The 15,469-nt window shown below is 56.8% G+C and overlaps 1 protein-coding gene across 1 annotated transcript in view; it reads left to right on the plus strand.

The window, feature by feature from the left end:
* Positions 1–11,716: 11,716 nt before the first annotated feature.
* Positions 11,717–15,469, plus strand: part of SEMA4B (semaphorin 4B) — an 11,815-nt gene continuing 8,062 nt past the window's right edge. The window contains exons 1-4 of the mRNA XM_029952300.1: positions 11,717–11,771; positions 13,753–13,916; positions 14,073–14,135; positions 15,412–15,465. Coding sequence (XP_029808160.1) covers positions 11,732–11,771; positions 13,753–13,916; positions 14,073–14,135; positions 15,412–15,465 — 321 coding nt within the window. The 5' untranslated portion in view covers positions 11,717–11,731. The remainder of the gene's footprint in view (positions 11,772–13,752; positions 13,917–14,072; positions 14,136–15,411; positions 15,466–15,469) is intronic.

Here is a 15,469-nt window from a genome sequence, read left to right on the forward strand (position 1 = left end):
GGTGGCGGTTCCCCCGCCAGCCCCCTCTCTGCCGCACCGCCCCTCCCCCGGGGGGCTGGCTACCCGCTGGTCAGCCTGCCCGTCTGCTTGTCTTTGATGCTGACCAGAGCCAGCCGCTGTGCCGCCCCCGAGGGCGTCGCGGGGTGGCCGGGGCTGTGCTCGCCGTCCCATAAACACTGGGCTTCTGGTATTCCCAGCAAGTCGCAGCAGGACTCCTGAGCCGCGGCGGGACGCGAGCCCCGTCCCCCCTCCCAGCCTTTCACCTTGGCCTACCCGCGCAGTCCCGGCCCGAGCAGGGGGAACTCTCTGGGGCCGGGAGCGGCCGTCCAGGCATGGGGACAGCTCTGAGACTCCCAGACCCCGGCCGAGACTCCTCCTTGGAGCGCTCTGGGAGTACCATCCTCGCTGGTGGGGCCCCTCACCTGGTGCTCACACCTGCTTCAGTGGCCCCCTCGCTTTCCAACCCATGGCTCTTCCCTCTGCTTACCCACTTTGATCTGCTGCTTCTCCAACTCCTCTTGAAATCAGAGGGACCTGGATTCTAAGTTCATTTCTACTACTGGCCAAGTACTTCTCTTCTCCCTGTGCCTGGATTATGTCACCTGCAAAATGGGCACAGTTGTCTGTACCTTGGAGACTTCATGAAACTAGGTGAGCTCTGTGGGCACAAGGTTTATAGGGGCTCAGTAGATGTTGTTTCTACAAGCCCTTTAACTTGTTAGTGTTACCCTGGAAGAATTTCAATAAGAGGCACATAAATGTTGAAAGTGTACCAGACGTTCTTCTCTTTACGGCATCCCCGCCCCTGAAAACATTCTATGTACAAAAGGGAAGAGTAGAAAAATCAGCACTTAGACTGAGTGGCCTTCCCTAACCCTGTCTGAAACATTGCAAGGTGGTATGGAGGAGATAGCCTGGGTTCAAATTCTTCTCGGCCGGTTAGCAGCCATGTGACCTTGAGCGAGCTACTGGATCTTTCTGGGCCTTGATTTCCTCATCTTTAAAACAGGATAATAATGGCATATACCTCATGGTTATGAGGTTTAAATAAGTTTATGTTTGAAAAGTCCTTGGGACAGGGCTTGGCGCAGAGAAACCGCTCAGAAGTGTCAGCTGTCATTATTGTTGGGTGTTAAGCACAGGCTTCATTCTTGTACACGCTGCATAGGGCCCTGCGACTCCCTGCGGTGGGGGCGGCGCTGGGGTGTTAGCTTGACCACAGTCCCTTGGGTGCTCTGTCTCCTTAAGTGGGGATCAACAGGGGTATCCGGACCCAGGCCTGTGGCCTTGCCACTGTGGGTTATGGCCACAACTGCCTTTATCCTTGGACAAAGCAGGAACGAATCCTCTGATGGACTCCACTCGTGGCCCTGAGCCAGCACAGAGCTCTGTCGGGTGCAGCAGGTCTGGTGCACAGCTCGGGAACTGGACAGGGACCGCTCAGAGGGCAACTGAGAGGCAGAACCGGGGAGCCGTGAGGGGGAACCAAGAGAACGTGCCTCCCGAGAGCAGCTAGAACACTTGGTGGTTATTACCCACAAAGCTCTGGGCCCTGGGCCACTTCCACAAATCTGTGACTGTTGCCAGGCTCCTGTCACACACCAGCACCCCCTGCACAGGTCACTCGGTGCTCTGGTCTGGATGTCTGTGTCCCCTCCCCCTGCCTGCCTGCCCAGATCCATGTGTTCAAGTCGAACTCCCAGAGGACGGAGACGCAGGTTCACTTGGTAGGACGGGCGCAGATGCACCGTGTGAAGGTGCCCCTTTGAGACGTTTGGGGGGCCTAGAAATGTAGTCGATGCTCTGTTCTCCAAGCTGCAGATCCTAGAGAAGAAGACCTTCTGTGTTCTTGAGGCTGGGTCTGCCCGGAGGGGACCTCTTTTTCTGCCCCCCCCTCCAAAGCCCTGGAATAGTCTAGCAGCACCTCAACACCTGAATTTGTGAGCACACGTCCACACTTTACTGATGTGTACCAGAGGTCGGAGTGCTTGTCTTCCTAGACGTCCTGCATCCTCCTGGCCCTTGACGCCTGGGGCCGGGAGCCCCAGAGAGGACTCCCCTGCTGAGCATGGCCGGAGGCAGTTTCCTGCCTCATCCCTGGGGGCTTGTTAGATGTTCCTGGCGGTGTGCCTATCCTGGGTAGGCCCGTGGTGACCATGGGGACTCTGGGCACAAGGGCCCAGGGCCCCTCCCTCACGGAACAGGGAGAAAGGCATGGCTGTAGAGACAGCACCCCTCTCCCCTGGTGAATTCCCGCCCAGGCTCCCTAGGGCCCGGGTGCCTAGGGACAGTGGGCCGTGTCTCTAGAAGTAAAGCATCCAGGTGATGACTGGGGTCCTCCCTACGGAGTCCCTGTCGCCATTGATCCGCAGCAGACTCCTGGGAGTGTCAAGGAGGCGATCCCCCACTTGTGGTCTCATCCAGTGTCAGGACGGGGAGGAGGACCGGGCCCCGCGGCCAGCTGGACGAGCAGAGAGGCTTACCAGGAAGTTGCTTGTCTCTGGAAGGAACGCTTCAAAGGAGTGTGTGGAATTCTGGTTCTGTTGCACTGGAAACCGGCAGTTTTGGAGCTCCAGGGCCGCAGGCTCCGAAGAGGAGAGCTGCCCGGTGGGGCTCGTGGCCCCGGGTGCCCGCTGCAGGGTGGGAGCGCTCGTAGCCTGGCCTCGGGGAGAGAAACAAAGCAAACCTGCTCCTTTGGCTCATGCACGTCCTACTGAGTTCCCTTATTTGGGCAATTGAAAGGAGTTACTAGTTTCCCCCTGCCCCCAGAAGTGCCTGTCTGGAACGCTCTGGACACAGTACTTTCCAAACCAGATTGGAAAGAAAGAAAGCCAGAGGCCTGCAAATGGCACTCCGCAAAACCCCCTCTGAGCTGGGGAGAACTAGGCATTGGCACAGATCAGCCCTTTGCCCTCTGACCCTGGAGCGGACACCCAGGGTCCCAGCCCCACTGAGGAGCCCCCAGGGTCCCATCGGCTGGTTACTGGCCTCCCTCCTTGATGGGGCTTCACAGGAGCGTTTGTCTTCAGCAGTGTGCTGTGGCCTGGCGTCGCCATGGCCCTTCAGAGCTGAGTGGAAGGACGGGTACCCGGGGGTGCTAATAGCCGGGCTTTGAAGCCCAGCCTGCCTCCTGACTGCGCCCCCCGGGGCAAGCGGGGAGCTAACGGCAGGACCCATCTCACGAGGCTCTGAGCGGATTACATGAAATAACGTATGGAAAGTGTTTGGCACGATGCCTGGCACGTGCTGCGTCCCCAGGAAAAAAGGCAGTGGCCTCTCCTCTCCCAGATGGAAATTCCCCGCCTGCCTTGCTTGGTGAGGTTATTTGCATCGGTTTGGTTGGTCCCGAGCGCTGCCTACGTGCACAGCCCTCTGCCGCCGGGTCGGGGGAATGGGATAGTGCAGACCCCACCCCCGGTTGGGGTTGCGGGGTGGGAGACAAGGCGGGTCACCCCCAGGGTTCCTGCTGCATGGAGTGCACTTTTCAAGCACTCCTGGTTCAGCTCTTTGAAATTCTGCTTTGCTCCAAGAGTGTCCTGTGCCTGGGGCTGGACCGCACCTGTCCCTGCACCCTGCCCCTCGCCAATTCCGCTCTGCCCTGCACGTAACCCACATTCAGCCGAGTGTCGCAATGCCCGTATGCCAGCCCAGCAAAACTCTAAGCTTGCACAACTGTGGGGCCACATCTGGAGACACCTGTACGTCCGTCCTCTGCACGAGGGAGGCAGGGTGACGGAGAGCCTGGAGAAAAGTCTGGACTCGGGTTAGGTAGTTCAGCACTCTTTCCTTTGTCCCCATCTTAGAGGCCGTGGCCCGGCCCCCACACTGCCATGGGTGCTCGGGATGGGTGGCGGGGGGGGGCCTCTGACAGGGCCTCGCTGGTGGGTAGAGGATTTATCTCCCCTTATCTCCCCGCCCCTCCTCCTTGCATTCTGTCCTCCTGGCCAGGCCCCCTCTGTTCGGGATGGAGTGTGGCTTACACAGAGGTAGCTGTCTTAGGACAGATGCCCAAGGTCCCATAAAGGCCATCTTCACAGTATGGGGCAGGACCCCCCCACCCCCCGCCTGCCCTCAGGTGGCACAGCTGGCGTCCGGACGTTCATGTTGCAGAGTTTAGTGCTCAGAAGAAGGTAGAAGGTAGATAGTGAGTATAGAGCTACTGCAGGCACCAGGCTTTTAATTTTCGTGTCTCCACCTGCACAGTAGATGACCTTATCCCCATTTTATAGATAGGACAGCTGAGGTTCAGAAAGGTGAAGTATTTCGTCCAAGGCATATGATTCCGCCCCCCTGGGATCTGACGTGTTCTCCATGGGATCTCTCTGGTCTGCACTCATGGGTCCTCTGAAAAGACCATCTTGACATTTAGTGGGGTTCCAAGAGGCTGGCGGCCTGCGGTGAGGGCTTTCAGGCGGGACAATAGACAGAAACCCCTCATTTTATTGTAACTCCTACACAGGGACCAAATGACCAGACTTGCCTCCTTTTCAGTCTCTCCTTGCTCATCCTCTGATGAATGCTCCCAGGACGGGGCCCCCACAGTGTGACAGGCACTGGAGGTGGCATTGTTCCATCTCGCACGTGTGAGGGGACCAAGGCCTGGAGAAGCCAACTCATGTCCTCGGGGTCATGCAGCTGGAAAGGTTTGGGGTCAAGCCTTGGGCCACAGCCCTCTGACTCAAGAATCACACTCTCTCCATTAGAACAGCTGCCTCGTGCTTCGGTTGTGAGGTGTATGAAAGCATCTGAATGGCCCAGGCTCAGCCCTGGAATAATTGTAGGTTATGTACTTCCGTCTGGTGAAGAGCTATGTTGAGGTCACTCCCTGGATGGGAACAAGGGACCGGGCTGAGCCCCTCATGGCGTGGCCACAGTTGCAAGCACAGCCTACTTAGCACACTTGGCCAGGCACGTTGTGTACAGGGGACTGGCGGCAAACAGCTGAGACACAGGTTTGCACACTGGGGGGCAGCAGGCCGGAGCCAGCCTGGAGATAGATGTTCTTTGGCCTCCAAGAACACTTGTAAGGAACTTTAAGTAGTTGCTGATCTTTAAGACAGGAAATTTTAAGTGAAAATCCACTTTTCCAGCTCTTCTGAGGAACCGCATTCCAGTTAGCCACATACACCCAGGGCTGAGCCGTAGCCGCCTCTTTAGAGGGACTCCTGCCTTCAGGCGGCTGCAGCCGCACCTGCCCTCGTCCCCTCTTCCCTGCATCAGTGGGCATCCAGGTGGCCAGAGTGCTGGGTGTTTACTCAGAGCAGGGGTGGGGAGGAAGGAAGGGGTGCCGGTAGGGCCAGTCCTGACTGTGACCCCCTAACCCAGGAGCAGAGCTTGGCACTTTACATGCTGCACTTATTTGGTCTTTCCAGCAGCCGCCGGAGGGCTCCCTGTCAGAGACGGCGGGTCCCTGGTCAGGATTGCATAGCTGGTCAGTGAGGAAAGTCAGGACCCCCACGTGAGCATCGTGGCACCCTATGCAGCCCTTGGGACCTCTCCTGTCTCCCTGTGTCAGGTTGCAGCCGCCACACTTCTGTCCGGCCCTCAGCTTGTGAGGCTGAGTGGTCAGTGCTCTAGGGAGGGGGCAGAGCGGGGGCAAGTACTTCTGTCTTGTGAGCGAGAGGCTTCAGGACCTCTACGCTGCCCTCTTTGAATCGAGGACCTTTCCCTGGACCACAGTACCCTGAATGGGGACTTAGCAATCTGCCGGTCACTGGTTCAGTCCAATGCTCATTGAGCAGCTTGGGCCTTACCTGCCTGGCCCGATGATACAAATGTGACTAAGACGGTCCCGAGCCGCAGGAAGCTCAGCGCGGTGGAGGAGACCGGCACAGAGAGCCCGTCAGCACCTTGAGAGGTGTGAAGAGGAAATGATGGGCAGAGAAAGGGCCCTCGCCCAGCGGGGAACTCAGGAAGGCTTCCTGGCGGAGGTGAAACTCGGCTGAGTCTCAAGGATGAGGAGTTGAGAAGGAAGGGCAGTCAGACACGGGGGCAGCTGAGCCAAGAGAGAGGAGACATAGGACCTTGAGTTGCTCAGTTGAAGCAGGGGGGGAGACGTGGCGAGGGCTTGGACAGCGGGGCATAGCCTGAGGGCTTTCTATAGGACAGTGACAGTTCCCAGAGAGACCTCTAGCTGGGGCATGGAGGCCGCCCTGGGGTAGGGGCCGGTTAGGAGCACGCTGTTGTGTCCTGGGTGGGAGAGGGTGGTGGCCTGGTTCGGGACCGTGACAGCAAGGATCACAAGGGGGGTAGATTTGGAAAATATGGAGGAGGGGAAATGGGCAGGACTCGCTTGTGGGTCGGATGTCTGTGGGAGAGGGAAGAAGGAACCTGCCCGGAAACCCCTGAGTGAGCGATGCCCCACAGACACAAGGCCCCAAGCCCAGTGTTGTCTGCAAGTGGGCAGTGGCGGACCGCAGCGGGGCCCCCACACGGTGGGGTTTGGTGCCTGAGGAAGATCCGCCCTGGGCGGAGACACTTGGGGGTTGCCAGTGTCTGGACTGCGGAAGCGATGGGCGTGGGCGTGTGATCTAGAGGCCAAGGGCAGACCCCAGGGAACAGGAGCATTCAAGAGGGAACCCAGGAGGGGGTGAAGGGAGGTTAAGAACACGGATGCTAGAGCTGCTGGCGCAGGTTCGGATCCCAGCCCCACACTCTTTGGGACCAGGAGGCCAGTCCCGTCACCTGTCACCCTCACCTAGAAGCCTTGCGCGGATCGTGTGCCCTGATTCAGCTGAAATGCTTCGTAGGTGCTCGGGGAACTTAGCCCTTGGACGCCCCTACGGAGTGTGAGGGAGACCGGAAGTGACTCTTGAGGCCAGTGTGGCCAACACTGGGGGACAGGGGACCCCCACAAGGCCGTGCTCCCTCCGTGTCCCAGGTTTGGCAGTGAGGTGATGACTGGGCCCTGGTGAGCATGGGGCTGGGTGAGGCCTGGCTCCCAGGCAGGGGGTGGGTGGGAAGGGAGCCCTGGGTGGCTCTTCTCTTCAGGAGTTTGGCTGCGACAGGGAGGAGGCAGGCGCCCAGATTTCTAGGAGGAATATTGAAGGGAAAAAAACCCTGCTTTCTGAGAGGCAGAGAGGTTGGTGACGGGACGTGACCTCAGGAGATGGGGAGGCCGTGGAAATTGAGGCTGTCTGTACCTGGTGGTCCCGGGCTTCTTCAGGAGGAGGAAGGCGGGCCCTCGAGCAGCGGGGAGAGGGGGGTGATGGGGAAGAGCCAGTCCCTGAGCCATGGCCCGGAGGAGCTGACCTTGGTCCTGGCGGAGGTCAGGTACTGGCAGCTCATGTTAGGGCTCCAGTGGCTAGATGGGTCCAAGGCGGGGGGTGTTTGTCTTTGAGGGGCAAGGGGCCACCTGGTGATTCTGGCAGGAGCTCATGGCCTACTCACTTGAAGCCACAGCAGCGACCGTTGGGGAAGTGGGCTTCCCTAGGTGTGCCTGCCCCAGGGACACGGGGTGCTTCTGGGCTGGGCTCCCTTGACTTCTTGCCTCTTGCTTGGTTACCTCGGCACGGGGAGACCCTTTGGCACACAGCCCCTCTTCCCCTGCTGAGAGTAATCCTTCCCTGCTTGGGGACTCTGCCCTGGCACTGGCCCGGTGACAGCAGTTAGGCCCTCCATTTCCCGTCCGCTGGGCTGCCCTTGCAGCGCTCGGGCAGTGTGCAGGGTGGGAGGGGTGCGTGCCCGGGGCGGCCGGCGTGCCCAGGTTTGCTGCAGAGTCAGCGCTCCCGCCCTGGGGGTGGTGCGCCCACAGGAACAAGTGGGTCCAAGGGTCCAGTGTGACGCCTTGGGGAGGAGCTGCTCCTGCAGAGCCTTTTAGGAGGCTCTCAGGGACTTGTCCGGGGCCCCGACCCCTTTCTGGGGACATTGTGACTTGGGCTGAGGGGCAGCCAGCCACCTCCCTGCACTGCGGGCACCTTCCCTGCTCCTGACTCCGCAGACGAGCCGGTGTTCTCTGGCCTGGTCCTGCCAGGGCCTGCGGAGGGCAGGATGTTAGCGCCAGGTCAGCGTCCCCCGTGGTGCCAGGAGCCGCCGCGGAGAGAAAGACGGGGTGGCGCTCTGAGTCACAGCCCTGCCTCGGCTCGCTGGCTCGCTGGCAGGGCTGCGTAAGGAGGTGGGGACGGGCCGAGCCCTGTCCTGCCTCACCTCCGAGAGCTCCAGGCTTCCGGCTGAGTCACAGGGAGGGAAGAAGCACCAGCCGGGGCTGGGGGCTGAGTTGGTCCCGCATCACTTCCCGCTGGAGCCCCAGGCCCCAGGGGTGGGGGACGCGGGACCCTGCAGGCCGTCCCCACCTGCCCGGTGCAGCGCGCCCCCTCCAATGCCCGAGACGCTCTCTGCCCACACAGAGCAGCCTGGAAGCCAAGACTGACCCTGAGGTCTGGTTAACACCCCCGGGAAATGGAGCGCAGACACCCTCCCAGTCACCCCTGCACCAGAAGCAGCCCGGAGCAAACACACCAGCACGGACAAGCCTTGCGGTCGGGTGCACAGACACACAGAGACACACACACACACACACACACACACACACACTCTCTCTCTCTCTCTCTCTCTCTCTCTCTCTCTCTCTCTCTCTCGCAGGCAAGCTCAGGCAGGGCCCACACAGATGGCTGTGTGGTGGCTCTGGAGGTGACCCCAGGCAGCCGGGCAGGACTCAGCTCATGCACACAACACGTGCCCGGCCAGTTTCAGAGCCCATGGTCCCTGGTGAGCCCCCTGCCCCCCACCCCCGGCCACCGTGTGACAGGTGCACACCTGGGTTAGAAACCGCCCGCGTGAATTGTTTTTAACCTTGAGGCCGAGGGAGGCCCCACTCCTCTCCCAAACAACCCTGCTCCTCCAGCGGCTCTCGCTGGGCTGGATTTTCCTGCAGGGCTTTTGGATTTTGTTTTTGATCCACTCAGGTGTTGACTGTGTGCCAGGCACCATGCCAACACTCAGCTAACGTGCGCAGGGCTGTTCGGAGTAAAGCTCTCGGTAGATGTGGGTTATTATGTCTGTTGTTTACACACACGGTCTCATTTCTTCTCATAACAACCCTCTGAGGAAAGGGGTTATTATCCCCATTTTCCAGATAAGGAAAGTGAGGCTCCAGATGCTAAGTGGCCAGTCCTGGTGGCAGGTGGTTCCTAAGTGACAGAGGCAGTATTGGCAACCAGGTCTCGGACTCCTGAATCTGTACTCTTTTTTTTTTTAATTGTTTATTTAATTTTGAGACAAAGTGTGAGCTGGGGGAGGGGCAGAGAGAGAGGGAGACCCAGAATCCGAAGCAGGCTCCAGGCTCTGAGCTGTCAGCACAGAGTCCGGCGTGGAACTCGAACTCATGAACCATGAGATCATGACCTGAGCCAATGTCGAATGCCTTACTGACTGAGCCACTCAGACGTACCCCCCCTTTTGTTTAATTTTTAAAAATGTTTATTTTTCTCTTTTAATTTTTTTTCCTGAATTAAATTAATATTCCTTACTAATACTAGAGCAGACTTTAGTCTGTAGCTCAGACTATACTATCTGTGCCAAGAATCCAGCCTTAATGATATAACTGGCCCCCCCAATGTTTATTTATTTTCAAGAGAGAGAGAGAGAGAGAGAGAGACAAAGCACAAGCGGGGGAGGGGCAGGGAGAGAGGGAGACCCAGAATCCGAAGCAGACTCCAGGCTCCGAGCTGTCCGCATAAAGCCCAGAGCCTGACGCAGGGCTCGAACCCACAGACTACGAGGTCATGACCTGAGCCGAAGTTGGACACTTAAATGACTGAGCCCCCCAGACGCCCCTGAGTCTGTGTTCTTCACCTCTGCCTTGTCCAGATGCTCAGTCTGGGAGGCCGCCCCACTGACTAGCCCTGGCCAAGTCCAGGGGGCAAGTGGGGGGTCCTCGGAAAGCAAGGCCTTCAGGACACCATGGCTTTGAGTGGGAGAGGCTCAGGCCAGGAGGACAGGGGAGGAGAAGGCCCAGAGGGAAATGTTCGGTGTAAGGGGCCCCTCACCCACACAGCAAGGCATTTGCTATCTGTCTGCCATTTCCATGACTGTCCCCCACCCTGGAGAGGGCAGCCAGGCCGGCGGGTTCTCGAGTGGCCGGGGCCCTGGCCCGCCTTCCACCCTGGCTGTGCTCTGGCTACGTGACCCCTGGCAGGTTCCCACTCCTTCCCGGCTGGAGTGGGGCCGCGCTGCCACCTGGACGGCACCCTTATCTCTGACCTTTGGTGTTTTCTGTTTCTGGATGGTTGCCAGGCCCAGCCTCCTGCCTAGAACTTCCCGGCCCCACCCGGAAAAGCGCGCCTCCTGCCAGGCCCGATAAGTACTGGCGGGTCTGAGGCAGCCCTGGCTTTCAGAAAACGGTGGAGGGGACTCGGAAGACGTTTGCCCTCATCTCTGACCCCTCATGAGACTGCTGGGCGTTGTATCTTCTCCGTTATCCCCGTGAACTGTCTGAGGCTGCTACGTCGGCCCCGCCTGACAGGGGACCCACGTGGTGCTCTCCGTGGTCCCTGGGAATCAGTTCCTAAAGCTGCATGGTGTCAGGCCATCGCAGGTCAGCGGCGGCAGCACCTCTAGGGCAGGCCTGCGCCCGGAGGTCAGACCTGCTGGGTGATGTCACCCCCTCCTGGGAGTGGGGGCAGACCTCTGCTGGCCGCTGGGAGGTCCCTTTAGCGGGGTGACTCTTCCTAGGAGCAGAGCCTGGAAGTGCCAGGCTCCCAACGGCTCATCAGCGCACAGTCCAAGCAGTGTGATTGGGCCCCGTCGTGTTTGGAAATTTCGTGGTTGGGAGACGTGTGGGGGACTCCTACTGGCAACTTTCTTTGGGTCTCCCAGTGTGTAGGGTGCTGATGAGTGGTGAGGAGGTGGGAGTTTGAGGGAAAAAACCTAGAGTCCCGTGCGATTCTGGACTTTAGTTCAAAGGGAGATCTTGACCTCTGTGGACCACAGCTGCCCTGTGGTCTCAGTACCAGAGTCTGGACTCTAGTCATGAAGCAGGACTCTCCCCGGGACTTCCCAGTGCCGCCCCGGTTTGACCCTGCTCTATGACAAGACTCCCAGCTGCAGAGCCACACACATTCCTGCACTGGTCACCTTCTGTCATCACCTGCCCTCACCAGGAGCTACTGTGAGGAGTGGCCTTGGGAACTCTGTCATCCTGTTTGCTGGTGGGCTGCTATCCATCCCATGTCCCAGGAGCTTTGCTAGGACGCCCCACCTGAGGGCTCCCTTCAGCATTAGTGGTGAGGCAAAAAGCTTAGTTTCCCCAGAAAGGCTGCTCTGTGTTCCTCTCTTGGACAATGAGAACAAGGTAACTTCATTTCCCTTTTCTTCCTGGCCACCAGGAGGCTCAGCACTAAATGTACATTCTGTCCCTAGTACCTAGGACCTGCTTATGTGAATATGTCCTGACTTTCTGGCTCAGGTGTTTTCTTCAGATGTGTTTGTTCTCTCTACTGATTTTAGTGTTTGTGTTTCACTACGTTCTTTCCTTTATTTCCTTGCCCTTGTGGAACCAGGCCGGCGGTATGTAAAACACTCGCCATGTGAAAGCACATGAAGCCATCTTCACAACTGCTTTGTTGGCATGTTGCGCTTTTTGCTTCCTCAGCTTCGTGAGACGTTTGTGTGTGTGGTAGTGACCGACCGGTCAGTTAGGCGATCCCAGAGCGTGGGCAGGCGGCTGATTTCTGCCTGTGTTTCCTTTCTTATCAGATGCTTAACATTTTTAGAATAATTTCTCTTCAAATCCATGAGTCACTCAAAGCACAAACGGTACCCTGGTCGGATAGGTACGTGCATTTCTTTCTTCTTCTTATTTCTTTCCCATTGGAAACCTGCTTGTTGTCGAATCCAAAAATGAGAAGTAAAAAGGAAAAAAATTTACCTGTACTCCTACCAGGGATGCCAAATCTCAGCACATCGTGAGTCATCCTTCTGGATTTTCTTTTTTCCTTTTTTTTTTTAATGTTTTTTATTTATTTTTGAGAGACAGAGACAGCACAAGAAGGGGAGGGTCAGGAGAGAGAGGGAGACACAGAATCTGAAACAGGCTCCGGGCTCTGAGCTAGCTGTCAGCCCAGAGCCCGACACGGGGCTCGAACCCACAAACCGTGAGATCATGACCTGAGCCAAAGCTGGACACTTAACCGACTGAGCCACCCAGGCGCCCCTGGATTTTATTTTTTCTGTTTATATTTTTTCCCCACAAAAAAATAGGATCTAACTAGACATACTATTTTATAACCTTCATGTTCACTGGGTGGTAGATAATTCGAATCTTTCCTTATGTTGCATATTTTATAACAATGAAAGATAGTTAAGGTTTATATCCAGGATACACGCATGTAATTTGTTGCAGTAGGGGAGGTCCTTACATGAAAAGCCGCAGATGCCTCTTCCATCCTCAGCTCCAGGCCTGTCCCAGAAAGGGACAACTTTTCATCATTTAGACTTTTTGTTAGTACAGTGGTTTCCTCCACATAGCTAAGTGTTTCCGCCGCTGTTTCGTGTTTGGTCGAGTTTGACCGATTGCCTGCTGAGAAGAATGAGGCTTTCTCTATCCACTCCCTTCCTCACCTCCTCCACACATTTTTCTACCACTGTATTGGGTTACCTCTGTGATTTAATACATTATCCTTAGGGGTGCCCAGCTGGCTCAGTCATCTCTTGATCTCAGGGTTGTGAGTTCGAGCCCCACACTGGAAGTAGAGGTTAATAAAAAAGCAATAAAATAAAAATTCTGTAGAAATTTCTTTTAATGTTTCTTTATATTTGAGAGAGAGGGAGACAGAATCCAAAGCAGGCTCCAGGCTCCGAGCTGTCCGCACAGAGCCCGACGCGGGGCTCGAACCCATGAACCATGAGATACGACCTGAGCCGACGTCGAACGCTCAACTGATAAAGCCACCCAGGCGCCCCAAAAAATTTTATACTTGAGCCTCAGTGTCTTATTCCATTAACCCCTGACAATATCTTGGGGCCCTCTTCGCTCTCAGGAGAAGATAGAGAGTCCACTTTTCCCTTAAATCCCCTGGCAGGTGGCATCACGGTGTGTCTGTTGTACATTCCAATCCTGAGGTCAAGGTCGGTGACAGTTTATTCTATTTTATAATCATAAGTCTTCCACCAGTGACTGTGAGCGGGAGCGAAGGGGTAAAGACCAGTGCCCCGTGTTTGCATCCCTGTGCCACGTTAAGTCCGGCTCGCCGCAGGGTCGGGGCGGGGGGGCGGGCTGTGCTCTGTGGATCCTCCTGGGCCTCATGCCACTCAAAGGAGGGTGTTCAACGTCCTTTCCTTTCTTTTATTCTGTTATGTGCTCAAAACCCGTCATTTCCTATCTGTTTGCTTCATCTGTGGCCATGCCTTTCTTGTATGCTTCTGTTTGCTTGTTCTCCTGGTGTTTCTAATGCGACATCGTATTTTTTTTTTTTTTACCAGCTGCACAATATTCCACTGAGCGGAGTGTTAATAGTGATGTATTTTCATCTCGTTTCCTGGGGCTGGACACTTGGGATGATTCCAGTTTTTCATTAATAGAGATGGTGCTACAGTAAATGTTCTTTTACATTCATCTTCCTGCATTTGTTTCTTTCATAATGTCGGAGAGTCCAGGAATGCTGTCCTCCTTACACCTGATCCCCCTTGTCCCCAGCCCCTTGCCATGCGCTGCCGTGCTCACTTACCTTCAGACTGGCCCGTCCTAGAGGTTGGCAGAAGAGGTTTCTCGTGGGAGGCGTGGCCCCCAGGTTCATGTCCATCTTCCTCTCCCAGGCTCTGAAGAGCGGCCATTCCGCAGATTCGAAGCCGAGAACGTTTCCAACTACACAGCCCTCCTGCTGAGCAGGGACGGCAGGACTCTGTATGTGGGTGCCCGAGAGGCGCTCTTTGCTCTCAACACTAGTGCCAGCTTCCTGCCAGGCGGGGAGTACCAGGAGGTAAGATGATGCCCGGGGCTGGCCAGGCGGGGCAGAGGATGGCAGCGGGGAAAATAGAAAGACTGACCTCCTGGGTGTGAAGACGACGCAGATGGGTGGGGGCGCTGGGCGCGTCCCCCGTTCTCTCTCCCACACTCCCCTTCTCTCTCTCTGCAGCTGCTGTGGAGCGCAGATGCAGACAGGAAACAGCAGTGCAGCTTCAAGGGCAAGGACCCACAGGTGAGCTGGCCCTGGAACCCCCCCCGGCCCCCCCTGGGCTGAAGGAGGGCTGGAGAGTGGCGCGCTGGACCCAGCACGGAGGGGGGTGTGGGAGCAGCTGGGAGACCAAGGGTGATGGCTTCCGAGGTGGCCGGATCTGGGTTTGGCCGTATCCTTGATGACCTCTGTGACCTCTGAACCTTTGTGTCTCCACCTGTAAAGTGGGGATAGTGACGCCTTTCTCAGGTCTTGCTGGAGGATTCAGTGAGCTAATCCACATAAGGCACCTAGCACCTAATGGGTGCCAAATAAATGCCCACTTCCAGTAAGAGCAAAGGCGTGATGGTGTGGTTTCGGCCAGATCGCTGCGTGTGGGGTCTGGTCCAGCCTGGGAGTGCTCCTGGAGGACTCCCCACTATTCCCAGAGACCCCCCTACCCTGCATGGGGCAGAGTGGCTCCGGTGAAGGGAGCTGAGACACAAGTTCAAGTCCTGACTGCCCCTGACTTCTTTATTTGACAAACGTTTATTTATCAAGCACATAGTTATGCCCAAGTACTTCTTTTTGTTTAGAAAATTTTTTATTTTAATGTTTATTTTTATTTTTGAGAGACAGAGAGAGAGAGACAGAACATGAGCAGGGGAGGGTCAGAGAGAGAGGGAAACACAGAATCTGAAACAGTGGAGCCGGCTCTGAGCTGTCAGCACAGAGCCCGACGCAGGGCTTGAACTCAGGAATGGTGAGATCATGACCCAGGCTAAAGTTGGACTCCTCAGCCAACTGAGTCACCCAAGGGCCCCCCTTTTTTTTCTTTTTTAAATTTATTTATTTTGAGAGAGAGCAAGCATGAGCAGGGGAGGGGCAGGGAAAGAGAGAGAGAGAGAGAGGAAGAGAGAGAATCAGAAGCAGGCCCTGTGCTGTCAGCGCAGAGCCTGCCATGGGGTGCAGACTCACAACCTGAGCAGACATGAAGTCAGCTGCTTAGTAGACGGAGCCCCCCGGGCGCCCCTGTGACACGTAACAGTGAAAAAGAAGAAAGAACAACAGGCAAAACTGAGCCACGCGACCAGGTAGCCAGGCCACAGCTCACCAGGGAAGGGCCATTTGCGCCAGGACGAGAGGCTGCCGAGGGAGTCCTGGAGTAGGGGCAGGACTGGGCTTACTCTGAGTGGGTGTGTGGGGAGCCACCAGGGGGCTGGGCAGGGGGGTGACATGGTGGCATCGGATTTGAGAGGGCTCCTCTGGGGACACGTGGGGGCTCAGTTGGTGAGGTGTCCGACTCTTGGTTTCGGCTCAGGTCACCATCTCCCAGTTCTTGGGTTCGAGCCCCATGTCACACTCCGCAGGGACAGTGC

Source organism: Suricata suricatta, chromosome 9 (genome assembly GCF_006229205.1).
Source record: "Suricata suricatta isolate VVHF042 chromosome 9, meerkat_22Aug2017_6uvM2_HiC, whole genome shotgun sequence".
Taxonomy (NCBI): Eukaryota; Metazoa; Chordata; class Mammalia; order Carnivora; family Herpestidae; genus Suricata; species Suricata suricatta.